General features: G+C 41.2%; 1 protein-coding gene across 1 annotated transcript; it reads left to right on the plus strand.

Moving 5' to 3' along the window:
* Positions 1-883: 883 nt before the first annotated feature.
* RBP3 (retinol binding protein 3) lies at positions 884-15052 on the plus strand. Its single transcript, XM_059477508.1, has 4 exons — positions 884-3928; positions 9770-9960; positions 12752-12894; positions 14724-15052. The coding sequence occupies exons 1-4, from the start codon at positions 884-886 to the stop codon at positions 15050-15052; spliced, it is 3708 nt and encodes a 1235-aa protein (XP_059333491.1).
* The last annotated feature ends 12614 nt before the right edge of the window (positions 15053-27666 follow it).

Consider the following 27666-nt stretch of genomic DNA (forward strand, 5'->3'; position numbering starts at 1 on the left):
CTTTCAAACTCTTAATACAATAGGGTCTCAAATACATTGTGAGCAGAAGAAAACAACCCCCCACATTCTATTTTGGTATGTTGAGCCTGAAGTCTATTGGCTGGGAGCTGTCATCAGACATGACCATATGTTACCCAACGGTATTACAAGTAAATCCTAATTGAGTGCAAATTGTGAAGATTAAAGTCATCTCAGATTTAGCTGTATTATGTTGAGGCAAATGTGTTTCAAAGTCCTGTTTAAAATGCTGGCAATTCTCAGCACAGAAATTAAAAGGCTGTCATTACCTTGGATTTTATGAGCTGTGCTAAATGTCTGGAGTTCCTTGTTTGGAACCCTGTGTCATAGAATGTATGAACAGTCCTTTGCAGCTCTGACTAAAAAACACCAAAGACAATGTATTGTCAACAACTGTTGAAAGAATATTAAATATTGATACAACTTAGTCAGTGAAGAATCTCCTGGTATAAGCTCTTCATAAATAATGGTAAAAGGCAGGATCATTGCTGTTCTAACTGTGGTAAAAATCAGTATTGCATTTAAGCTACCCACTTCCAGGATAAGCCAGGACCAGTTTGCAACAGGCAGTACACTACCTTTTGGAAACAATTTACTGCTATAAAGATCTTCCTTGATGATTGGAGTTCATTACTGTTTCATAAGAGGCCTGTGAAGTAGTAAGGAGCTGAACTTCATCTATTGGTGCACTTTGGATGATGCACTACATTTTAATGAGATTAAAGGTTTAATGCAGATAAGAGATCTGTTCAGTGCACCTGGATTCAACACAGGGATTTCAGTGTGATTCAGAGTCATTGGGGAGCTATGTTCATCCTGACCGATAAGAGCTTCTGACTTCTTTTCTATTCCGTACAACGACAAAATGACCAGGACACATTTCTTGCTGTTTTCAGCACTGATCATATGCAGCATACCTGCTGAGGAAATCTTTCAGCCAACTCTAGTGCTGGACATGGCTAAAGTCCTTCTGGACAATTACTGCTATCCTGAAAACCTAGTGGGAATGCAAGAAGCCATTGAACAAGCAATCAAGAGCGGAGAGATCCTGGACATCTCAGACCCAAAACTGCTGGCCAGCGTCCTGACAGCTGGAGTGCAGGGTGCTCTGAATGACCCGAGACTGGTGATTTCCTACGAGCCATTGCCACATGCAGTTCCCAAACAAGAAGCTGAGGGTTCCCCTACCCGTGAGCAACTCCTGAGTCTTATTGAGCATGTGATCATGTATGACAAGCTGGAAGGCAATGTTGGCTACCTGAGGATTGATTATATCATAGGAGAGGAAGTTGTGCAGAAAGTTGGAGCCTTTCTGGTGGACAAGGTCTGGAAGACACTGATAGACACATCTGCCCTGGTGATAGATCTTCGTCACAGCACTGGGGGACAGATTTCTGGCCTCCCCTTCATCGTCTCGTACTTACATGAACAAGACAAGAGACTGCATGTTGAGACTGTATACAATCGTCCCTCCAACACCACCACAGAGATATGGACACTGCCAAAGGTGTTGGGAGAGAGGTACAGCAAAGACAAGGATGTCATTGTTCTGATCAGCCATCACACCACAGGAGTGGCTGAAGATGTGGCTTACATCCTCAAGCACATGAACAGAGCTATCACTGTTGGAGAGAAGACAGCTGGGGGCTCACTGGACATCCAGAAGCTGCGTATTGGTCCTTCCAATTTCTATATGATGGTTCCTGTGTCACGATCTGTGAGCCCCTTGAGTGGGGGTGGACAGAGCTGGGAAGTGAGTGGGGTGATGCCGTGTGTGGCTACTGAGGCAGAGCATGCCTTGCAGAAATCCTTGGATATCCTGGCAGTGCGCAGAGCAGTGCCTGGCACCATTAGTCACCTCAAAAACATATTAAAGGACAATTACAGCTTAGTGGAGAGAGTGCCTGCTCTGCTGCGGCGCCTGGCCACCTCTGACTTCTCTTCTGTGCAGTCATCTGAGGACTTGGCCACCAAACTCAACACTGAGTTGCAGGCCTTATCTGACGACCCCCGCCTGACGGTCCGAGTCATGATGCCAGGTGAAGCTGCTGATCCCCCAGCTGAGAAGCCAGTTGGAATGGCAGCTGACTTACCTGACAATGAGCAGCTGCTGCACGCCTTGGTGGATACCGTCTTCAAGGTGTCAGTGTTGCCTGGCAATATTGGCTACATGCGCTTTGATGAATTTGCAGATGCCTCTGTGCTTGTAAAGCTGGGGCCTTACATTGTACACAAAGTGTGGGAACCCCTTCAAAACACAGAGAACTTGATCATGGACTTACGTTATAACGTTGGAGGCCCTTCCTCCTCTGCTGTGCCTGTGCTACTCTCCTATTTTCAGGATCCTGCTGCTGGTCCTGTCCATCTCTTCACAACGTATGACAGACACACCAACCGTACCCAGGAGCACAACAGCCAGGCAGAACTGCTGGGCCAGTCCTATGGGGCCAAGCGTGGCATCTACCTGCTCACCAGCCACCACACTGCTACAGCTGCTGAGGAGTTTGCTTACCTCATGCAGTCCCTGGGCCGTGCCACGCTGGTCGGGGAGATCACAGCAGGAAGCCTCTCGCACACCCGGACCTTCCCTCTGCTGCAGCCCGGGCCGGGAATAACCCGAGGCCTGACTATCACAGTTCCTGTTATCACCTTCATTGACAACCACGGGGAAAGCTGGATGGGTGGAGGAGTTGTTCCTGATGCCATAGTGTTGGCTGAGGATGCACTGGAGAAGGCTGAAGAAGTGCTGGCCTTCCACAAGAACATGGGAGTGCTTCTGGAGGGTACCGGGCAGCTTCTGGAGGCTCACTATGCCATCCCAGAGGTGGCTGCTAAGGCCAGCGCTATGCTCAGCACCAAACGGGCCCAAGGAGGTTATAGATCAGCTATAGACCCCGAGACTTTGGCTTCCCAGCTCACCACTGACTTGCAGGAGGCCTCTGGAGACCACCGGCTTCATGTCTTCCACAGCCATGTGGAACCAACACCAGAAGAGCAGATTCCCAATGTGATTCCCAGCCCTGAAGAGCTGAGCTACATCATTGAAGCCCTCTTCAAAACTGAGGTATTGCCAGGGAACCTGGGCTACCTTCGTTTTGATATGATGGCTGAGGCAGAGACAGTGAAGGCCATTGGGCCACAGCTGTTGCAGATGGTATGGAACAAGCTGGTGGACACGGATGCCATGATCATCGACATGAGGTACAACACAGGTGGCTACTCCACTGCCATCCCAATACTTTGCTCCTATTTCTTTGACCCCGAGCCTCGGAAACACCTCTACACTGTCTTTGATCGTAGTACCTCCCGCAGCACAGAGGTGTGGACTCTCCCCCAGCTCACTGGCAAGAGATATGGCTCCCTCAAGGACATCTACATCCTAACAAGCCACATGAGCGGCTCAGCAGCTGAAGCTTTCACTCGCTCTATGAAGGACCTGCACCGGGCCACTGTTGTCGGTGAGCCCACAGTCGGCGGATCCCTCTCAGTGGGCATTTATCGTGTTGGGAACAGCTCCCTGTATGCCTCCATACCCAGCCAAGTGGTGCTCAGCCCAGTCACTGGAAAAGTATGGAGTGTGTCTGGGGTGGAGCCACACATCACCATTCAGGCCAGCGAAGCCATGGCTGTAGCTCAGCACATTGCCAACCTGCGTGCCCGGGTGCCACAGGTACTGCAAACTGTGGGCAAGCTTGTGGTAGATAATTATGCCTTTGTGGACATTGGGTCTGTTATAGCATCCAACCTCACAAAAAACATCAACAAAGACAATAAAAGGATCAATACAGAGGAAGAACTTGCTGGGAAGGTGACTGCCATCTTACAAGCTCTTTCTGATGATGAACACCTGAAATTACTCTACATCCCTGAACATGCCAAGGACAGCATCCCAGGGTTCATGCCAAAACAGGTACAGCTCTCTCATACTCAGCTATAGAGATGGCAGCTGGAATGGGAGCGTTAAGTCAGATACCTTATCTTTTTTCTAGCCCAAACCATCCAGATTTACCTGTACCCAGAGGAGAAGCCAATGCCCAAGTAGGTTTTGTGGGCTGAGCTGCCTCTGACACTTAGGGGAGTAGCTTGGGGAATTAGATGGTAGTTCTGGATGCGTAGATTTTGGAAACAAACTTCAGGCTGTGAATTTCAGTTGCCATATCCTACAAGCAAAAATGTAGGGTTTCAGAGTTAGAGGTAAGATATCTCATTGTTTCTATGATCCCTCCTCTTTCAATGATGCAGCTTTTACAGCTGTAATTAATTCAGAAACTCTCTGGTTTCAAACCCAGGTTGTAATTTGAGGGAAGTTTAGTTGGACTAGAGTAAATGCATACAACTCACTAAACATGCAGCCATGTGCTCTTTGATGGACCTCTCTATATAAAATTGTAGCAGCTGACATCTATTACACCAGAATAATAAGCAACTCCTTTGATAGTTGCAGTGGAAAGTTGTTCTAATTGTATCTCATGCTCAGCATCTGACAGTTTCCCAGTGACCTAGAAATATTTTGGAAGAAGTATCTGGGTGGAAGTTAGGTGACCCCAGGGAGAAATTGATTTTTAATAATCTACTTTTGCCCTTGCTGTGTGGTTTGCATAACAGTCTGTGCTTTGTTCTGAGCCCGAGTGTTTATACACTGGTCTGCCTTGGCAATCTTTCTTGTTCATTGTTGTGCTGGAGGGAGCTCCCAGGAGCACTTGTTAAAATTCCATCTTCAAATTAAATAGAGGGTTAGGATAACCTGATCCCTTTCTTGGATGGAGTTAGCTGCTTTCTGGCTACTGCACTAGCAGGGCTATCAGAGACGTATTTTCTCCAGGGACTCATAAAATTACTTTTGAAGAGAATGCATTTGCCTTTGCAATGAACCAGAGTAGACCAAGTGTCAGGTAACTATTAAATGTTTCCTGGGGGAGGAAATCCGTGGACTTCCACACTCTGAAATTTTTGGCATGCATGATTTAAAGTGGCCACGACCTTTGTGGTATTATCACAAATACTAAGGTAAAGGACAAAATCTAGGCATTGCCAGGGATGGATTTTTTTTTTCAAGTTTGTTAACCAAGAGATGCTGTCCCCATTCTTGCCTCTAAGATAAAATGGAAATAATTAATTAAAGGAGTTTTCTATTCCAGCACTCTCCTTCTTAACTTGGTTGTGTGAAGAAAACTTCACTCTAAAGATATTTCAATGCATTTGACTAGAGTCAAAGCAGAGTTCCATGCTCAGCTATTATCAACATACCAGTAGCAACACATCATCATTTCTCCCCATTCTACAGCATGGAAAAATCTTGTAAATTAGTCACTGCATTCATTGAAGGTTGTTAATGAATACTCTTGGTGGCTTTCACTTGTTCAGATCTTACTTTATTCAGACCTTAAACGTCAAGAACACAACATAGGGGACAAGTATCTTATTTGTCACATGACATAAAATTCTGATCCTGATAGAGCTAGTGAAGAAATGCCATTATGTTATTCAATGCCTCTGTTTTACCATAGTTCTTTGCCAAGCAAAATGATTGGGAGAGGTAAGGGACTCATGTATAAGAAGGAAATCACATCAATGTGCATGAAAATTAGGACAAATGTGGAATTTCTCCAAGGTGAAATAATATATAAAGAGCAGAGAATCACATCTCTTATGAGACTAAAATGGTTTCCAGAGGCAGAAGCATTCCCTCATACTGCTGGAGGAAATGGGGAGTCAGACAAGAGAGCATTGAGATGTTGATGAAGACACTGAGGTCATTAAAGGATTTTCCTTGAGATGGAGGTAAAAGAAAATTCTCCCATTCTACAGAGCCCTGGGCAGCAAGAGTACCTTCACCTCCTGTTTTGTTTTTGCAGCCGTAAGAGGAATGCTTTCTGTGGAACATTTCAGAATACCCAGGAGAGCAAATACCTTTAGAGTACAGTGAAGCATATATGATGGAAGTACCTGCATTTGTAAATTTAAGAAAAATTAAATTCAGCAGCCCAATACGTGGACATAGTGGCTCTCTTGATCTATATCACATTATTCCTTAAAAACCCAAGAGCTAGTTTTTCTCTTGTGCTACCTATCTTCCAAACCACCCTCTCCCTTGACAGTGGAATTTTACTGTTAATGACCTTGATGGTGAAGCAGATCCAACACAATTAACACAGTGAGGATGAATAACTACAGGAAGGATGGGATGGGACATGGGAGACAGACAAGTGAAATGCATGCAGACCTGTGCATCTGCTGCACTAGAATAGCTGCTGAAGCATAGTACAGAGGAGTGAATATGTCTCCTCTAAGCAGCAGCAAGGTCACTGCTAGTCAGAGCTGTCAGCTGCATAAATGCCACTTTGCAAAGTCAGACTTCCTTGAGACAAATTTTGTCTATGTTTTTTGTGATCCAGAAAATAACATTTTGCTTATAAGGCAGAGCTCTGTAAACTTGCTGACCTGCAGCTTAATAATCCTTGCTTCTTATTCTTCTGTCTCTCTCTCTCCCTCTATAGTCAAACCTTCCTCTACATACTGAAACATTTGTGTTTGTGATTGTCTACCTATGGAAGAACTGCTGCCTGATTATAGCATAAGGTTTATGTCCATTTTAAATCATGAGGAGTCTCCCTGAGTAATTATTTTGGGCCATTCTTAATGACCAAATACTATTAGGGCAGTCTTTACACCTAACGGATTTTTTGTAATGACAGTTTCGATAAACAGCTGAAAATGATCAGAATATCACACAAAAACTAATATCAGAATAAAAGGCAAAAAATCAAATACTAATCCTTTGTAAAGAGAGATTTTTCTTGCATTTCAAGTCCTTCTGTTTCCAGATGATTAATATTTATATATAGGAGGGTATTACACATGCTGAAGGAGGCAATAGTTAGAGATGTTTCACCAGAAAGAAGTACAGTTTATTTGTATCCCTTCATTAATGAGTGAAATCAAAATGGACAGCCTCCAAGTGTCAAAATAAATAATCAAATTCCTACATCTGTTGCTAAAAAGTGGAAAAAGAATTGTTGTAGGCCCATCTGATGTTGATTTATATCAACAAAATCACACTAAAGACAATGGTATTATGCAAGTTTATGCAAGAGAAAAATACCTCATAACTCTCATTGGCTCTTCACCTTTTGCAATCTTTGCTTGCTTGTTTCTGCGGTGACAGTTGTTCACTGCACAAATCTGGGAGAAAAGTAGCTTGTTAGGGGGAGTCCTGTAAAAATGTAAATGGGTTCTTCAGAGTTCATAACCTGAGCACAAGTCAATAGGGTCAAGCTGTTGCAGTAAATACTTATCATCATCAAATTGGAATGGATAAGGAAGAATATAATCAGGAAGACATGAAATCTTTTGCTACATTTAGCTCTAAAGAAAATTCATCTAGAGTATAATATGTAAGGTTTTGGGCAATGGTTTTCTGGAAGGATGTGGCTCAAGTATGGAGACAGCAGAAAAGAGGGACAGGAGTAAAGAGAGTAATTAATAAAAGTAGCCTTCAAAAAGTTTAAAATATTTGAGTTGTTTATTCCAGAGAGAAGAAAACTGAGAGGACACATGAAAACAGTCTTGAGATACGTAAGAGACTGTTTCAAAAATGAAAAGAATAATCTCTTCCCATGTCCATAGTAAATAGGCCAAGAAGCAATGCACTTAAACAGTACAAAGTTACAACTTAGACTGTTTACACTAGATCTTAAAAACATCTTTCTAATAGTAAGGCTGGTGACGTACTAGGGTGGAAATCACCCAGTAAATGTGTGTTGTTAAGAGCAAGTGAGAATGAGCTGTCAGGGCTAGAGCTGAGCCTGCTCAGTCCTTGAGCTGGGGGCCTGATGAACAATTTCATTCCAGCTTGTGAGGGTACACAAGGAACCCAAATGTTCTGAGAAAAGTGCAGCCCTGCCACTCAGCCCTCCTGATCTCATGGTTCTTAAAATAATCTCAGGGTTTGCAATGGTATTGCAAGGGTGTTTGCTGATAATATTTTAACAGCCAGCAGTTGACAGCACTAGCATCCATAATGGAAGTCAGAGTTATCTTACATTGGTCAACACAAAAATAGCCATGGAAAAACAGGTTCCATCTAAATAGAAAAAAACAAGGGAGATATGAAAAAAAAGAAAAGAGGGAAGAGAAGCACATTTAGAAAAGTGGTTTGCCAATGTCTGGGGTTTGTGTTGGAATCAGGGATCAAACTCCATGCCAAGTCCTAAGGCAGAATTCTAATGTCCTATTTTGTGTGACATCATGTGTTTTACTTACACCACTCACCTGTGAAAGGGGTCTGCAGAATAGGACTGCAGACCCTTATATAGTTAATGAAAAAACATTTTTCCTTAGTTTAAAGTGGAGTTAGCTTGGAGGTCCTTTAGTGTAGCCACGTTGCTTACAGTGTGCACCTGAGGGTTTATATTCAACAACAAGTCATTTGTATGTAAACACTGTCTGACTGAGCAGCAGATCTTACTTTCAGCTGCATCCTGTCCCAGCTTGTCCTTGGCCAGCAAACAGAGCCCTGCCTTCCAAAGGAGAGTGTGTGGTTCCATCCTGAAGCTTGATTTACCTCCTTAGGTACCATTTACCTCCTTACTGGCATGTGGCCCACGTGGCAGTGTCATGAACCTGCAGTTTTGCAGGGCAGTAACTCTCTAATATCAGTCACTGGCTCCTCACCTCTTTTGCTGAAAGATTCCCTGGCACCCCAAAATTACATTCTGAGAGCTTTTCAGCTGAATTCTCTGCAGTTGCAGAGTGCCCTGGTGCCTGCCCAATTCTGTGGCATGCTGTAGACAGGGAGAGCACCTCCGGCACATGGCTCAGGCTGACTCCTCGTTCTTTTGAGTGTAAAAGCATGGATTGTCTGGGGATGAGCGACGGCAGAGGACAACTGATTAAAAACAAGGTATAACACCATTTTCACAGCAACCCTGAGGACAAAAGACCAAATGGCCATATGACCATAAGTCATATGTATTCTAAATTCTTATCTCAAGCTGAGGGAGACCATTCCATTTTCAGATCCTGCATACAAATAAAAGTTCAGCAATAGGAGCTGGCTGTGTCTCAATGCATACAGGGGTTACTAGGAGAACTTTATTGGGCTACACATTGCTGCTAAAAAATGTCTGCTCTTTAATAACATAAGCTAAGCAAAATTAAATTAATCACAACCTAACACGTGAGGCTCCAGGCACGTGGCCACCACACATGAGATTTAACATACCTGCTTCATGAGCATCCTAGCACATGCCCCACACATCAGGCTCCTCTCTCTCACAGGGACTGGGTCACAAAGAGGGGCTGGGGCACTCGCACCTGCAGCCAGCAGCTGTTTGTGCCATGAGGCCAACCAAGAGATTATGGAAGTCCCAGGTGCTGAGTTTAGAAACAACTCTAAAGGCAACGTGTGGGCTTGGGTGGCAGGCCTGGGATCTGTGATGCAGGCTGGGATTGCTCTTGCAGCCTCTTTGCTTCAAGGAAATTCTTATATTTTTGAAAAAGAAACTGAGCTCTGGGATATAGGAGGCTGATCCGGATTCTGGGTGTTATTGATAAACCTTATCCTGTGCAAAAATTCATCAGGCAATGCTAACCTATGCTTAGTGTGCAAATATACTGTAAAATTTATTATGTTTTTCAAACTTGGTCACATTCCTCACACATATCCCACCTGGATTAAACACAACCCACATAATTTTGTGTTAAACTAGTGCCAGCAAATGATTTGTTTTGTTTTTCTGTACTCTTTCAGATCCCTCCACCAGAAGTATTTGAAGATTTGATTAAATTTTCATTCCACACAAATGTATTTGAAAACAACATTGGCTATCTGAGATTTGATATGTTTGGAGACAGTGAACTTCTAACCCAGGTGTCTGACCTAATGATAGAGCATGTTTGGAAGAAGATTGTTCACACAGATGCATTAATCATAGACATGAGGTAAACCTTTGAATGGCAAATAACCAAAGCTCTTTCAAAGCAGCATTTTATTTGTAACAGTGAATTAGCTTTACATGGCTTGCTGTCCTGTTTACAGGCTAACATTGCTAGGATTGAATGAGAAAAGGAAAACAGCCAAGGAAAATAATAACAGTCTGGAAGTATATCTCAAGATAAATTGTATTATCACTTGAGATGTTTAGAACTAAGTAGGCAAATTTAGGGAATAGTTTGCAGAATGAAAATCTGGACCTTACATGTGTTTTATTTCTCTAATCTAACTCTCCGTGTGCCACATATATATAAAAATAAATCTTTTACTTCATGTAGTGTACTTCAAGTGATTCAACAGTCAAAAAGACAGACCCCGTTTAAGGCTGTGGCATTTAATTTAATTTAATTTAATTTAATTTAATTTAATTTAATTTAATTTAATTTAATTTAATTTGCCATATCTGCAGTGCTAAATAATTCTGGGCAAGCAGGTCTGTCCAGAATGGGCCCTGTGCACAGAGGAACTCAGAGGTCCTGTAGCCCTCCTGGGCCCTGCTGCACCAAGCTGCAGCGTCGTGCACCTTCTCTCTCTGCTTAGAATTCTGCTGGACACTCCAGTATGTCAACAGTGCTCCAAATCTTATGAGCCATAAGATGTCATCCATTTGTCACCAGCTATCAAAGCAGACCAATATAAAAATGTACATATCCTGAACAATATTTAGGGAAGTAATTCCTTTGTTATGGTCCAGAGCTAATGTGTGTGAGCCAAGAAGATTACAAATATAAACCAAAGAGGGACTTTGTAAGAACTTGGTTTTAATGTTAGAACCACTTGCATCTATGCTTATCACAGGGCTCTTAATATTTGGTAATCTTCTTAATATTCTTGTGGGATTTTCAGCGTAGGGCAGAAAAGTTGAGCACAGTGATGAGAACAGAGATCTCACTGTGTGAGCACAGAAGAGGCAAGGCAGCAACCAACATAACACACCCATGACTGAATTTGAATTCAGCAAAAGCTCCACCATCTTCCACTAGACTTGAGATAGCATTGGGACTTTCGTCTTTCTCACCCCAGGTTTCTCCCAACCTAAAAATTTCAGGGCTGAGAGCACTGAAACAGCAAATATGAAATCACATCTCAGGTACCAAATGGCATCATTATAGCTCTTGTCATGTGTTGTTTGGTTTTGATTTATTCTTTTACTATTTAATGAATTTTCAGTCCTTTGAATGCACATAAAAGACCCAGTCTCTGAAGGCATATAAAACCCTAATAAATCCTTCTAAAATTTTCTGTTAGCTAATCTTATAATTTTAAGACTGATGATTAAAATTTTGCATAGGATTAATTGTAATGAATAATGTTTCTCATTTTACAAGTTGCCCTCCCTGAAACAGCTGGGTCACTCATGAACTTCATATTTGGATAATTTCAATTTTGCATGGGATTAACCAGAATTCACTATGTCTCTCACCTTGACAGTCCCCCTTCACAGAACAGCTGTGCTAGTAACAAACTTCATCTTTTTAACCCTCTCAGCATTGATAGGAGACACTGATAAACTAAAAGGCCTCCCTAAGGTCACACATGACATCTGTAAGAAGGAGTACTAGCATCCTAGAGTTAAAACTCTGGCACCTGCTCAGTCGTTATTACTGACTAAAGTGTCACTGTCTGCAAGGGGAGTGTTCCAGCACTGCCCGGCTTGCCACCACCTGCAGCACTGGTGGCACCTGTGTGAGCTGGGCCCTGCTGGGCTGGGCTGGCTCTGCTGGGCTGGGCAGCAGCAGCACCACTATCACGGCACCACTGGGGACACGCTGGAGATGGCTCTTTAACTTCCAGCCAGTCACACTGTCAGTCATACAGCTCCCAAATGCTGAAGAATAAAGACTTCACTCTTCAGAACAAAGGCATCCTGGATTGTGGGATCCTTTCCTGGAGGTGAAAAGTCATAGCCATAGATTGAACTGAATAAAGTCATTTTTCAGCAGGTCTTTGCTGGAATACCTGTGCTGGGTACTCCTAAAATCACCTACAGGAAAGCACTGAATCCACACTATCAGTAAATAGAGTACAAACATTTCTAGAGCTGTGTGTGCTCTAGTATTAGTGAAAAGTCACAGGCAAAAATGTTTTGGTAGTTAATTGTGTGTGTTCATATCAGGAGTTCTCCAATGACAGGCTCTTCAGTAAAATTAATCTTCAGAGACTGCTATGGAATTGAACTGCAACCAAAGTTTTCAATTATGAGTGTACTAAATGAAGTAACTAACACAATCTTAAGGCACAAAAAAAGACCTCAATAAAACCACTAAGTTTTCTCATTTTGTGTAGCAAAAATAAGAACACAACAGTTCTACAAATATATGTTGCTTTAATTGGAATGTACTTTTATTTATTAGGGCTTAGGTTTTCACTCCTTGCTGCCTGTGTCAGGAACAGAATGGATTACCCAGAGGAGAATAACAAGAATCTGATGTTTCTCTGCAGATCCAGAGTCTTTGCTTACTTTCTGATTTTTTTCTAGGTAACATCAAGAAAAAGAATAAACTTTTAAGTTTTGTGTTTGCTTTGGAAGTTAGTTGTGGGCAATAACAGTCTGACACTTTTAGACAGGATTTTGCTTATCTGATAGACATGCAAATGCTGATAGGGGAGAATGACTATAAATATATCAAAATGTAGCCATAAGTCTTTTTGAGACTGATATTAGGAACAATACTTGGGAGATTTACTGCCTGACACAAATTTTTACTTGTTTCCTTAATATGTTTAATTTTTGAAAAGGTACAATATTGGAGGCTCCACTACACCTATAGCAATCCTATGCTCCTATTTCTTTGATGAAGGACACCCAATTCTCTTGGACAAAGTTTATGACAGACCCAGTGACTCAGTAAAGGAAATATGGACCCAGCCTCAGCTCAAAGGTAAATGACAATTTATTTTCAGCATAGCTTTTCATTTCAGATGTCTCTCCTTGTAATTTTAAAGTGAGCCATTAAATCCTGTAACTTAGTTGGTAGAAGCACCTGCCATGATCAGCTCAAGCTGTGTAAAGAATGTAGAAACAAAAAACGTCCATTTCAGCCATGTCACTCAATGCCATCTACAAATAAACAATTTATCATTCCTTGAAATAGGCTATGTTAGGCACAGAGGTCTGTAAATTGGTCCCCAGAAGTTCAGCCAAATACTGTGTACAGCAGCTATAACTTGTTGCTTTTAAAAGTTGCTAAAATTAAAAATTAATCCAGTGTTGCCTGGACCTCTAGTAAGGTCTCTTCCAACACTCCCATACAGTTTTATTCATTGTCCCTACCACCTACTTGCATCATCCTCTACATCAGTAGATGAAAGCACCATAATACCCCAGTTTGTCCAGACAAGAGAAAGAAAAACACCAGATTTTGTACATCTAGGTGAGTTTGAAGCATTTGGCAATGAGTCACACACACCCCACACATACCGTGCCCCAGTTTGTGGAAGCTGAAAGGATGCTGCAAGATGCAGAAACAGAGCTCTTCACTGCTCATAGGCTGCAGTTAGAGTGCTAAGAAGCCTAAAACATGGGAGTTAATTATTTCCCCCTCTTAAGCTAAGACAGCAGCAAAAAAGTTAACGGTGTGTGCAGTTGTTGGCCTGGATCATGCTGAAATGGTTAAATTCTGTCCCAGTCTGCAGGGTCCATCTATTTTCCCAGGCAGTCAGAGGTGGGTTGTGCTTAGGGATATGATTTCTATGGACACACTCCAGTTCCCATCAAAGAGAACTGGCAGACTCATATTAACTTCAAAGGACCTGGATTTGGTCCTGTATTATATAGATCTACTGTGAAAAGAGTATTTTAATGGTTATTATGTTTATAGTGAAATGAGAAGACAAAAGATGGTGTGAAAATTAATTACCATGCTGTTGGGCCCCTCTCTTAGAATTTAGCATGAGAATTATATGTCATACTATTACTTACTCATAAATTGACATTTTTAGAGCAGTTTACTTTTCAAGCTATCAAGTCCTAGTTGTTATCCATCAGTCACCTTTTCAAAAAAACTAAACTATCGAAAAGTATGTAGCATGTTCAGATATATTGAAAATAAGTTTCAAAGCCCTTCCTATTCCTGTCAGCTGTTTTATGTAAGAAAATCAGATACTTGGCTCAGACCCTAATAATAAAGGGGTATTTGTTGAAGGGTTTGGGACAAAGGTCATGTATAGGGACAAAGGCCATTTACAAGCTATAAAAAAACTGTGGGAAACCAGTGTAATTGTAATTTCATAAAATAATGCCTGCACGGTTGCAGGCCAAGCTCTATGACAGTCGTGTTCCTAGAGCAGGGATGAGGGTGAAACTGAAGATGCTTCTGGATGAGTTTTGACTACTCCTGCTGCAATGGTGAAAAATGTCATTTTTCTCACGTGTCTATTCCGCTATTCTGATGAGATCTGGAGCTCCTGTAAAAGTCAAAGCCACAGAAGAGTTAACAGTAGTAATCATGAGCTGGCTTCTCTCCTCATGGAGCTCATAGCCAGAAGCTGATGGCACAAGAGCACCACAGAGGGTGACAGCCTTTTATACAGCATATAGTCTGGGCTAGTGTTGAATAGACTTTAATACTCTCATAGGCACAAAGTAAATTTCCAAACTTCTTGGGTTGTTAATAGCAGGTAGGGAGCAAATCCTCTATCTTGGCTTCTACTATACAAATAAATCTCTGAAAATGGATCCATTTCTGATGGGTTTTTTCCTATCTTACAGGGGAGAGGTATGGCTCTCAGAAGGGGCTGGTGATCCTTACCAGTGCTGTGACAGCTGGGGCTGCTGAAGAGTTTGTGCACATAATGAAGAGACTGAGCAGAGCTCTCATCATTGGGGAGCAGACCAGTGGTGGCTGCCATTCCCCACAGACATATCAGGTAGATGAAACCAACTTCTACATTGTCATCCCCACCTCCAGATCAGTCATCTCTGCAGACAGCCCCTCTTGGGAAGGGAAAGGAGTCCTTCCTCACATAGAAACACCAGCTGAAACAGCACTCATCAAAGCAAAGGAGATGCTCAGTGCTCATCTACACAGCTCTAGATAGCCCAGTGGAGGAACACAGACCTAGTTCTTATGAAAAGAAAGCTAGCTACCCAAATGTAAAGCCTAGAAAGAAGTGGGAGCTTCGTTTCAGTCTCTATGGTCAGTGATTGGGTCCCTGTACATAGCTCAAGTGACTCCTTCCAACATGCTGGCATTTTTCCCCACTCTGTGCAACCCAGCTCTTTCTGTGTGTGATTGAAATACTTGAATAATTCCCTGGGGTTTCTGGATTCCTCTCCTGCAGTCAAACAGAAATGTTCAGTGTGCAAGTTTTTTGAGGTGCAGTTACCAATCACAGATCTTTCGTCTCATAGAAAATCCCAGTTGTCAGTATTGAAAGCATGTGAACAACTTTAAAGACAGAAAAGGCTCTTCTTCTTTGGAAATGGTGTGCATTCCTATTTATACATCTTTAAAAATTAGCAGTAGTTGGAACAGTCTGTTTTTCAAACTGCAAGAGCCAAATTAAGCCTCTTCTCAATTTCACCATTTAGATGTACCAAACATACCATTCCCAGTCTGTCAGGGAGTCCAAGACTCCTGGCATTTGAAAGGAACATGCCTGCTCCTCTCAGTGTCTGTCAGAGGGGAGGATGAGCAGGACAAAGGCAGCACCTTGACTCTTCTACCCAGTGCCCAGGTCAACTGACTCAAGGAAAAGAATCATACCTTTTTCACTTAAGGATAAAATTATTTTGTTCTGTCCTGCTACAAAGACAGAAAAAAAAAAGGAAGCTGAAAAATATCCTTTGCACCCTGCTATCAAGCTGCATACGAAGCGATAGCGGATTCCAGGATAACTCACAGAGATATTAACATGAGCTTAATGCACAACATTCCTTGTCTTTCCTACAATTCTTAGTTAAACAAATATCTTTGTAATTATTTAGAAATATGTGTAACTTTAATCTAGATCTCAGGTTTTCTCATCTCTAAAAATGCCAGCTGTAAGATAATTAAATTAGGGAAATGGTCCCCCAAAATTCAGTTGGAGTCTACAGTAGTTACACATTTGCTCATTGTTCATTTGCTCATTTTTAAGTTCCTGCTGGTTTTTTTTGTTAAATAAATTTTGTTAAATACTTGACTTCCAGTTTTTACAGGAAGAAAATTTTAAGAACTAAATAGATTTTCCATCCTTTTCATTATTTGTCTTATCAACTACATTCAGTGTGATTGCTAACCTGAACTCTTTTGAGACATTTTCATGTTCTGATTTTTATGAACTAGCTTGTTATTAAACTTCTCAGTGTTGTGGAAAGAACTTTAATTAATTAAATCCCATACAGAATTTCATGTAAAGTGATATATGTATGAAGAATATTAAATACTCCTTATGTGTAAAAAAACGGAGCAGTCAATGAATGAGTAAACAACACTAATGTACATCTTCTAATGTCTTTTCAACCTCTTTAATATCTCAATGATCCAGACAAACTGCTTTGTTTTCCTAAAAACAATCAGTTGTGCTGTCATGTACAAGCAATGTTAATTGTTAAGCCAAATATTTAGGAACTTTAGCCATCCATTCAAAGACAGAAAGCTATACATAAGGGCACAAATAGCAAAAAAATTCTTCCCAGAGTAATATGGGGCATACAGATGTATCATAAATATCTAGAAATTGGAATCCAGTTGAAAAAACAAACTATGAAGATGCAATTGCTGGTGAGTCCATTTTAAATCAATAATACTGTTAATTCACTAAAGTGATTGATTTCAGTGGAAAACTATTGTACAACCTTGAGAATTTTATTACTTGACAAAATATTATTTGCTATTTCATAGTACTGGCTAATTAATTGAAACTGCCAGGCTTAACAAAGGCCAGGGTGTTAAAAGCAATTTTTCCTGTCTTCACAAACTGCTGTGTCATAGTTATGCTCATCTCAATGAGTTTAGACCTCACAGAACTACAGTCAGTAATTGTGTAGAAAATTACACTGCATTGAAAGGTCTGAAAATCACAAAAGCACAAATGCAAATTAGTTATGCAAAGTCCATGGTTTGTGGTTTAAATGAGAAAGTTAGAAGGTTTTTAGGGAGGGCCAAGCAATTTCAGAAGTGCTCTTCCAGAACATAACAGGAAACATGATGAAACTGCCACCCTTCTCTCATCTGGTTCCAGAGCTGACATGGACATTCCACAATTTATAGCACCATTTTCTTATCATCCCACCTAGAATAATTTCCCAAATTTTAATCCTAATCATGTTCCTTTTAAAGGCAGAAAGAAAGGAGTTATTGTATCAGACTACCCAGCAGTATCCTCTTTCTCCTTCCAGCATTCATAGAACTCTAACCAAGAAATGACAGCCAGTTTTTATTTCTTTTGTGCTGCCTTAGTCCAGTGATTTCCAAACTGTGCCCTGTGGGATCTCATCCAGCTGATATTTCCACCTCAGATGCATCTGCAGAGGGCTTTGACCTCAGACCTTGGCAAACCACATACTGAGGGGGCACCTGGTCAGGTCACGGTGGGAACTGTGGGTTCTTGGGAGCTGGTATGCTAACAGAACTACCCTGCATTTGGTCAAGCTTCCGCTTCTTGTTCTCAGTTGGTTCAGGGCTCTGTTCAAATAAGGTCATGCTGCAAGTTCACGTTCATGATTGCACCTTTGCACCTTTGCCCCCACACCTGGCTGTGTTTGCCCTGCCCATGGGTCTTTGGTCCCAGTCTCTGTAACCTGTGGTCTCCACCTTTGTCATTTTCATTATTAAAGTTTTCATTTTAAGGGCTAGACCGTCATTCCCGTTCCTTATTTTGCCAGTTCCAGCCAAGCCAAGCAAGGGGATCAAAGTGAACTCTAAACTGCAATAGTGCCCTATAGATCCAACGAAGTGTACAGACAGCCTTGATTTGTGAAAAAATACCTCATAAAAAACAAGCAAATATATATTTCTGAAAAGCACATCTGAATGTCACTTCGATGGAAAAACACATCTTCATCAGAAAAAATTCAGGGATCAATTATCAGTGAGTGAACAAATACAGTAATCTGGCATTTCCTATCAGTAAACTCATTATCCACTGCAGAAACACAGCCTGCTTGACAGCCTTGTGTTGTGTCCTTTTTCACTGATCCAGAAACACATGTCATGGGAAACAGTTGTTTGATCAAAATTAACAGTTAGTTGCTATCAAAGACAGGAAGAGAACCAGTCGGCTCACTGCAAATTGTCTCCTCTTGTTTTAAAAACAAAGTTATTTTTCCCCCTTCCCAAGAATTTCTACTTGAATAAAAGACAGAGATCCCTACTGTAAAATCACAGTATTTCACAGAGACAGAATGCAGTCCTTCATTTCTTAACAAACCTCCTGTTCTAGTAGAGTGCTTTCCTTCCAGCAGGATTTCATCTGCACCAATTCAAATTTTCAGACTTCTAGACATAAGGGGAAATAAGCTTCCAGCATGACTCAATTATAGGAAGTTTGTTTTTCTTTGTCTCGTTAGGCTCCTTCTGCCTGTTCAATATTTGGTTCACTCAGCTTTAATATGAGTATTTTAATTTAAAGAAATAAAATCTCCAAAAATTTTGGATAAGCCCCCTGGTTTATGTAACCCAGTTTAGATGAGACACTCAGTTAAATTTGAGACACATAAAAGACTTTCACTGTGCCTGCACAAAGAGCTGTTTTTATACACAGGGAATCAAGTTCTGGTTCTGTTGGCATCTGTGTGGTTTTGCACTGATCCCAGCACAGATGCAGCAGACAACAAGATGTCATATTGTTTGGCTGTGTGTTTTGCTAAGTGTCTAAGTCTTCATTCACAAACCCCTTTACCTCAGAATAAGAATAAATTTGTTAATGCAATCTTTATACTGACAGCCACCTACAAAAAAAAAAAAAAAAAAGGACAGCATGGCACCCACTGCCTGCAGTGTGATTTCCATGTTACAAGAGGGAAATCCTCAATCTTTACAGACCAGGACCACAGTGCACTGCCCCTGAGCTGGAGGAGGTGAGGAAAGTACCAGAAATCAAGCTTATCAAAAACTTCTCCTCATTTTTGCATTTTGAACCAGCTCTGCCACTTTTCACAACTGCCTCTCCTCATAATTCTCTCTCTGTGCTTGGCATCACAATATATAAACTGCTGTGGCTGAGATATGCCCACAAGGAAACTGGGTAAGAGTTCTTACCTTTTCTTTTTTCCCAAAGAAAACAACTCCATGACATAAAGGGAAGCTATTTCTCCCTGTATCCTTGCTGCCTGCTTAGGTCTCATACCATAAGCTAAATGAAGAAGTTTGATTATTGGTGAGTAATCAAACCTACAGGCTATAGGTCTAACACACTCTCTGAAAAGTTTTGAGACTCAGCATCTGTTTTTCAGTGGTTGATATTCTACACTTTGTTCAACACACAATCAGTGAAACCATGTAACCAGCAATATTTGGTACTGTTTCATTCTGATCTAAATTACACACCAGGTGTAGTGCACTGGAAAAACAGGCATTTGGAGCAGGGTAATGTTGAAATGATGTGCCAAAATAATACTGGGGAGCATTATACAGCTAGTCCTGTCTTTTTCCAGAAGAAATCTGAAGCTAGGTTTCTAATCATAAAACTGTTAAGAAAACATGGCATCTTTCAGTAAGTACAGAAAAGAACATTTTGCAGTAATGGTACCAAAAAATCTTTAGTCTTATTTATACTGGGCCAGGCTGATCTTAAAGTAATTAATATAAATCAGGAGTAGCAACATGGAATTATTCTGGATTTTCACTGGAATAAATGAGATCACAATCTGGCCTAAACTACTAATGGGAAATATAACCCTGACCACATATGAATGCAGTTACACCACAGAGTCCTTCATTACACTTTATGGACACTGACTTAACAGTAAACTGGCTGGCACCCAGGTGGAGTGAAATTTGGCCCATTAAACTTTGCCATAAATATATTCCTTACACAACAAATGTTATTGGACACAAAGTAGAGATGGAAAGATTATAAGAAAACCACACCATCCCCTACTCAATGCAAGGTTGTTCCCTGTGCTTCATGTTTCAAAGTCTTTGTTCATTTTGTGTTTTAATGATTCAAGTGAAAGAGCTTCCACCACTGACCTTGAAAAGCTGTGTTACAATCCAACCAGAACTCTCTCCTGAACTCAAAGGCATAATGTAATAGTTTTATCACTTTGTGTTTCAAAAATAAAGCCTGCAATAAGAAAATTGTTTCTGTTAACAGGAAAGAGCCATGTATTAATGTTCAACAGCAATATATTGGGAAGAATACAATTTCCTGACTTCCAGATATCTCCCAAGAGGTGACAGTGAGTGGGTTATGTTGGTTTCAGCTGACAGCCTAAGACTGTCAGTCTCTCTTTTTCATTCAGATGTATTTACTTGCTGATACTTGCATTATCAGGCAAGGCATCATCATGGTAACTCAAAATTCTGTTCAGTATTCAAAAACCACTGGAGTATATAATCATATGGTAGAACATATAGAGCATATTGAAATGTCCATTACCCTCAGCTGGGAAATGAATGGTTTCTGATCATTCTCTAACTGAAAGAGAACAGTAGCCCTTGATGAGGCAGGTGAGGTTCAAAGGCAAGCCACCAAAACATAAGACAACGTGAAAAAATACTATACAAGAGCAGGAGAAATTATTGCTTGAAGAACAAAGTGGCATAAACTATCAAAATCAAGCCCCTAAATGGATTTAAAAAGTAATGAAAGGCTAATTAGATGGCCTGCAGTAACAATAGACAGTGCTTCGTCCACTCTGAGCAGTTTAAATTTACTGCTAAGACTCAGCAAAGCTCAAAAAAAAGTAGACAAAAGAAAAATGTCTCATGGACAGGCAAGAGAAAGAATATGCCACTTTCTTTTTTAAAAAGGTGGAATTGGCCCATGTAGAAACCAGAGGACAGACAAGGTGGTGCAAGGCAGTGCAATTCATGTACACCTGTATCATTTTGTGTTTCTCTTCTCAGAACTGAGTCTATCATCCACAATTAAAGTGTGCAGATTCTATCAGTAACTAACTGTAGCTCAGATACCCTAACTGCTTCCTTTGGTATATCCAAAACCTGAAAACCACAGGCTGAACTCTACTCCCATTAGATCTGTATGCCTACTAAAGTCACACAGGTCTTAGAACGTTTGACAATAGCTCACATTTTGAAACAGACCCACATTGATTTCACTGTGTAAAAGACATTTCAAAAGCAGCAGAGCCTGGAACAGAACTTGGATAATCTGCTTTACAAGTTCCATCCTCTTTGGCAGTCTGCCAGTCAGTTGTTGACAATCATAGATTTCAAACATTCAGGTCCCTTTGAAAGCCAAGGAGATGGTAAGATGTCAGTTTTTAACTTAAAAAATTGGTGAAAGCTGATTCAGCTAACATAAAGGAGTAAGAGTCCACCAAAGCTGCTAGAAATAGTAACTTATCTTCTTTTGATATATAAGCTCTGATTTTTCTAATGCTTAAAGCTTCCTCATTCAATGATGTGGTTATTATTTCTGTATTTATGTTGTACTGCACAGACACCAGCAAAACAAATATAAGCAAAGACAACTCTGTTTGCAAATCTATAACTTTGCCCCTACTCTGCAAATTAACACTGCATGTGGATTCTTTTCACTATTTTATTTCCTCAAAAATAGGTTGACAAGGGCTAGGTTGAGTTTTCAAAACTTAAAACCCACGCAGACTCTTGTAAACATTTAATATTTTTTCGCAAAGCATCTATTATAAATTATTGTAAACAGTGATTTCCTGAAAGAAATTAATGTAAACTCAAAAAAGAAATGGATTTAAGTGAACTATCATTCCCTTCTTCATCCAACCTGCGGGGTCCCTTGGTGACATCTGCCTGCACAGCTCTAATTATGAGAAGTCATGTGCCGGGATAAATGATGGCGTTCTCGGAAGTACTCATGGCAAATGGGACACGTCAGCTTCTCCTCCCGCCTCCTCTTGCACTGGGATTCACTTGAGGAATATTCTTTCTTGTGATGTGACCGCATGTGGAAGACTAAATCAGACGTCATGCGAAAGGACAGGTTGCATTTGGCACACCAGTTCTGGGCAGCCACTCCAAAGGATGTGAAGGTGGGAGGAAGAAGAGTCAAGGAAGAGGAAGAAGAGGAGGAGGAGGAGGAAGTGGTGGTGGTGTTTTGTAATTGTCCTCCTGCTTGCTTGAGCCACGGTTCTGAGGTATATGGGAAAACACTGCTCCGAGTGATGCTTGTCTGCAGCATCTGAGCATTACACAAATCACTGACAAAGAACTTGGAATTGAGAAGACTGCTGCAGCACATGATGTCTGCGGTGGCAATGAAGCCAGACAGCTCCCCCAGGCTCTTTGTTGACTCACTCATGGGATGAGAGGAATTTACTGCAGCTCTTTCTGTTATGCACTTACTGGGCTTGCTGAAAGCACTCTTCTGTTCTCCTCGAGCTCTGGTGGGCCAAACAAAGGAGAAAGCACTACCAGAGGAGTTCAGCAACACTTCCTTTGACACCTGCTCCTTACCAAGTGGGGCCATGCCATCCTCCTGCTCTGGCTCCTGCAGTCTCTCATTCCTCAGCTTCTCTTTCATCCTCTTGACCTCAGTGAAAGCACTCTGCTTCTGCTCTAAAGCATCCTTCCTAGCTGACTGCCTCCCTGAACTAAGCTTCCTTAAAGAACCAGCCAATGCATGCTCTCCCCCAACCTCTTCCTTGCCCCCACAGTTATGTTCCTCAGTCAAGTTATTGGTTTTCTCCAACAGCACTGTTTTCCTGCTCCTGTTGCTCTCAACCTCTTCAGATTTCACTCTCCTTTCTCCAATAACACCATGTGCATCATCTTTACAAGCTGCCATTTTAACTTCCAGGTCCCTTGCCAGACTGTGGAAATTCGTGGTCTGCTCAGCTAGGCTGCCCTTTTCAGTTTTAGGGTTCTGGAAGTTTCTCCATAGCAGAGCACTCTTCTCTGGCACACAGAGGAAGCGGACATGGGACAGATAGGAATGCTCACATTTAAAGATTCGGTCGCACTCTTGGCATCTCAACTCTGCAGAAACAGAAAACAAGTAATGAGTTTTGCAAAGGTGGAATCATGGGTGGATGCAGATTCTGATCCTGTGATTGACACAAAAAGCCAGGAACACCTCGTGTCTTACAAGGTTACCCAAGCCAGGAACACCTCGTGTCTTACAAGGTTACCCATGGTAAAACTAATGCCAGGGCAGGATCAGGTCCCTTCCTGCTATGCAAAATGGTTCATTCTTATTTGCTTCCATGCTTCCGTGCTACTGGCAGAAATATTCCATTTAGACTCTCAAACCTAAATTTTATTACATAAAATGTAATTATATTACATAAAAGTACATAAAATGGCCAGTACACCATGATCTAGATAAAACCATTTAGATTTTATAATGATTTGAAGTCTAAACCCAGATTTGGGTCTACATTTCTTAACTAAGTCACTGGCTTTCATTCAAGATGAACGTTAAACACTATGTATCCAAGCAATAATGAGTTTTAGACCAGGATTCGAAGATTTTTACATGACTCTATTTTTAGGATACTCTGGTAGTTTAATACTGTTCAAAAGTCATCTGACCTTAATGCCTGAAGCCCTTACTCATGCTCATTTGGTAAGCTGTTATATGCCTTAAGGCACAAATGTCTATGGCACAGAAAATGATGTTCAAATTGAAACAATGCCAGTGATGGGCAGGAAAAATAAGGAACACTCTTTACTTGTGGTCTTCAGACCCACTGCACCTCTGGTTCTTTGGGATGATTGACTGCCCAGATGGTACAAAATTCAGCAATCACACAAATATGGTACATCTTAACCCTTGTAAACTATATCCATGTTACGTTATTTCACAACACAGAAGTTTTACAATCTAAGCGATGCCAGACAGCACCTGAGGCCTGGGATACATAGGAAACTTCATAAATTGGTTGGGTAGAATTAAAAATTCCTAATTTGGGACTCAGCACAGCTTACATCACTTCACAAACTACAGAAGCTGAACTTTTTATAAGAAAATAAGGCTGCCGAAATGGGTGGAACATTAAACCTATGAGTTTAAAGTCTTAAGTCCAGATATAGCGTTTCTTGCGCAAGTAACACTCTTCCCTGGTAAATCCAAAGGGCTGGCAGAGTGTGTCCACACAGAAATTAACAGAATACACTGAAACCAGCTGGAATGATTTAGTCAGTTCCTGCTATGAATGTGTCTGAATTAATTTAATACTAATTTACAGACAAGCACATTACCATATGAATTTGCTAACACATATCTTTATCACCCTCTACCTTTACTAACCAATCTATATAAACTTTGTTTAAATCAACTAAAGAGAATGTAGAAAGGGTTTTGTTCCAGTCTAACTAGGTAAAATTTGGAAAAAAATGACAGCTGGAATCAGACTTGGTATGGACCTGACTAACTTGCTTGGTGTCTCTGTAATCTGGATTTTTAGTTTTGCAACAAATTCTAGGTCAACTTCTTTTGGAGCAATGAATTTTCAGCAACATCTCAGAAATTGAAGCTTGCTCTTTTCCTCATTTCTACTGTGTCCAACATTAAATAGGCAGACTGTGCTGCATGCAATACTGTTAGGTTTGTTATGTATTTTTAAAGATCTGCTCGTTTGCAAGATTAAAGCTGAACACTAGTCTACACCTGATTTGTCAGTGAGCTAAAAAAGGCCAATTTCCAACTCATACTTTAGACTTTTTAGGATTCTAAGTTATTGAAGTGCAAGGATTTCCATTGCATTGCTCAAGAATTTCAGCATGAATCCCTAGTGCACCATCCTCTGCTAGAAAGTACCAATGAGAATGGCATTAAGAACTGCAAATTGTTTCTTGCTCTGTGCCTCCAGCTCAAACCTCAAAGCAGAAGGTCTTTTCTCTTAGCAGACCAGCTAAGGATTTGCACATGTTATGTGTTATTACAAGACAACCACATACTAAAGAAGATGCAGACTCCCTTCTGTCCTCAGTGACCCCTGCAATCAGCAATTCAGTACTTACCATTCTGGGGCCTCTGAGCTTTTATCTCATTGAAACCCAAGAGGCTGGAAAGCTCCTCATCATACCAGACAAGCAGCTCCTCGTTTTTGCTGATTTTCCTGGTGGAGCGATAGTATAACTGACTGTTTTCCAAGTAAGCTTCCAAGTTCTGCTCCTTGCTATGGGCAGCTGCTTGTACAAGTCTCATCCAGGGCAGGCCTGTGGGACCGTGAACAGATGTGACATCCACCTGTGAGACAGGACACAAAGGAGGGAAGTCACAGGTCTCAAGGCCCAAAGCAAGAGTTCATCCAATCCAAGAACAAAGCCTGGTCTCTGCCTTGCACTGAGCACATATGACAAAGCTGTGAGCCCAACACACCTGCCAGTGTCACCAAATTATCAAAGGCATCCCAGGGAGAAGGCTTCCCCAGTGTGGGGGCTCAGAGCTCTGGGAATGCAGCTGTGTGGGAAGGAGGAGGAGACACCAATGTCCATGTGTAACCCCCCGTGGCAAAGCCTTGGTTTGTCAGTCCCTGTCCTGTGCACACCATCCCATGAGACTGTGCCAGGCGTGGATCACAGAGGTACAGGAGCTGGGATCCTCTCTAGGAAGGGGTCTCAATACCTGGGATATGAAAATGGGATATGAGTCAGGAGATGTGCCAGTGCTGTGACTTGGGGACTGACAGTGTGCAGACCCCTGGATCAATGCAGTGTGAAACTGGGAATGAACATACACTCAGGACAGTTGCATGTGGAGTTTTTCAGTGACATAAGAGGATATGGATCAGAGGGTGCAAGAAAAGTAATTGTTATTTGATTCAATACCCCAAGGAAACATCTGCATATATGTCTGGCTAGATTACATAAAATATAGATTTTAATATATGCAACTAAGAAGCACTTATATGATCTCTTTCCTTTTTTTCAGAAATAAAACTATATTTTACCTTTGCTAGATTAATTAAATTAATTTCAAGGTATCTAAACAGATAAACCTCATCACATCAATATTTTTGTTAAATAATTTCTGAGAGCTGCAAGGGGTTGATTTGCTTTCAATTTGTGGGCATGCAGATATACCAAACAAATTAAGTTTAAAAACATTTCTCAGGTCAGGCACTAAAAAGTTAAAAAAATAATATTAAGTCTATTGCCCAAATTAAATTTCTGTTCTGTGTGTATATTACAGCATAGTCCTAAATCACATATAATTGTTACTCCACAGGACTCCTGAGTCATTTAGTCACAGGTTGACAAGTAAATAATGTAAGTACAAAACATTTGGTATTGTCTTCCTCACGCAGTGTGTGACTCCAGTCTTACTTACTTTAGTACACTAAATAAGGAATAATTTATTTCTTTATAGGTTTTTCCTTGGTGTTTACCACAGCAGGTCTGTGCCCTCTGCAACATTTGAAAGGGAATATTTTCATAGCTTGAAGGTTAAAACACAGGGTGATCAAAGGCAACGTTTATATGCATAAGAACTAATTTTTGACGCACTAAGTCATTGTTTAGAAAGGAAGAAGTTTGCAAATGAAAAATGTCTAATGACAAGTATGATCTAGATTTCACCCCAAGCAATGTATAGCTCTTTGTTTTCCACTAATTGCAGGGCAGCCATTCTTTGGTGTTTGGTACCAGAAACAATATTTTGGCTAACTATTTCTCTGGTTTTAACTGACTATTACCTACAGTGAAAGTTTGATCACATTAGTAGCTTGGATACAAGAATGAAACATTAAAAAACCATTAGGATGAGAGTTACTTAGCGTAAGAGAGAAAATAAATTAGCATGCCCTGAAACTGGTTCTCTCTAAATGCCATGGCAATTAACAATGATTGAGAAATACAAGTGCCTGACAGCAACCCAGGAACACCCACCCACACACAGAGGCTGTAACTAACAGCTATGACAGAGGCTGTCATATTTTAGTTGCTGTGTTTCAGAAATTCCGAGCAGCCACCCGGTGCTCTAAGCAAAGTCAAAGGGAGCACAGCTCCTCCAGGACTCCAGGGAAAGAGCTCAGTCAGCTTCAAGCAGGTGAGGAGGAGTACCGGATGTAAGATACAATCTGGGTTCTGCCAACTAGAATAATGAACTAGCTTTAATTTTTCCATGTGTCTAGAGACACTATAAACCCAGCAAATCCACCCTCTCCTGGAGGTGTCAATCGCCCAGAGGGACCCTTTGTACACAGATATGAGGTAAGGCCTTCACAGTCCAGCATCTTAGTCAGAGCTGGGCTGTGGAGGAATGTGGCTCCCTTGGGAGACACTGGAAGAGAAGAGAAGAGAGGCAGTAAATCCCTTCCTTGAAACCCCCAAGAAGCTGTAAGGGGCAGAGGAATCAGTGAAAAGAGCTACCTGTGCCAATGGCTGCCAAGGCATCTTCTTTGCCCAAGTGTACAAACTGGGCCAAGGAGATCAAATTAAGGTCTCGAAGAAAATGAGGGAAAAAAGATTATGAAATTCTCCTTTGGTCTAAACAAAAAAGCCCAAGATGATTAAACCCTTGTTAGAAATAACATTCCCCAAAGTTTTGCTGGAGTGCTGATGAACAATAATGAACGGAAACCTCAGTTGCAACGAATCCACCTTGCCAATTCATTTTCA

The sequence above is a fragment of the Ammospiza nelsoni genome, chromosome 8, assembly GCF_027579445.1.
Source record: "Ammospiza nelsoni isolate bAmmNel1 chromosome 8, bAmmNel1.pri, whole genome shotgun sequence".
In the NCBI taxonomy this organism is placed as follows: Eukaryota; Metazoa; Chordata; class Aves; order Passeriformes; family Passerellidae; genus Ammospiza; species Ammospiza nelsoni.

Coding starts and splice junctions, on each gene's coding strand:
- RBP3 (XM_059477508.1), top strand. CDS start 884: ATGACCAGGACACATTTCTTGCTGTTTTCAGCACTGATCATATGCAGC. Junction 3,929..9,769: donor CAGGGTTCATGCCAAAACAG/GTACAGCTCTCT, acceptor GTACTCTTTCAG/ATCCCTCCACCAGAAGTATT. Junction 12,895..14,723: donor GACCCAGCCTCAGCTCAAAG/GTAAATGACAAT, acceptor CCTATCTTACAG/GGGAGAGGTATGGCTCTCAG.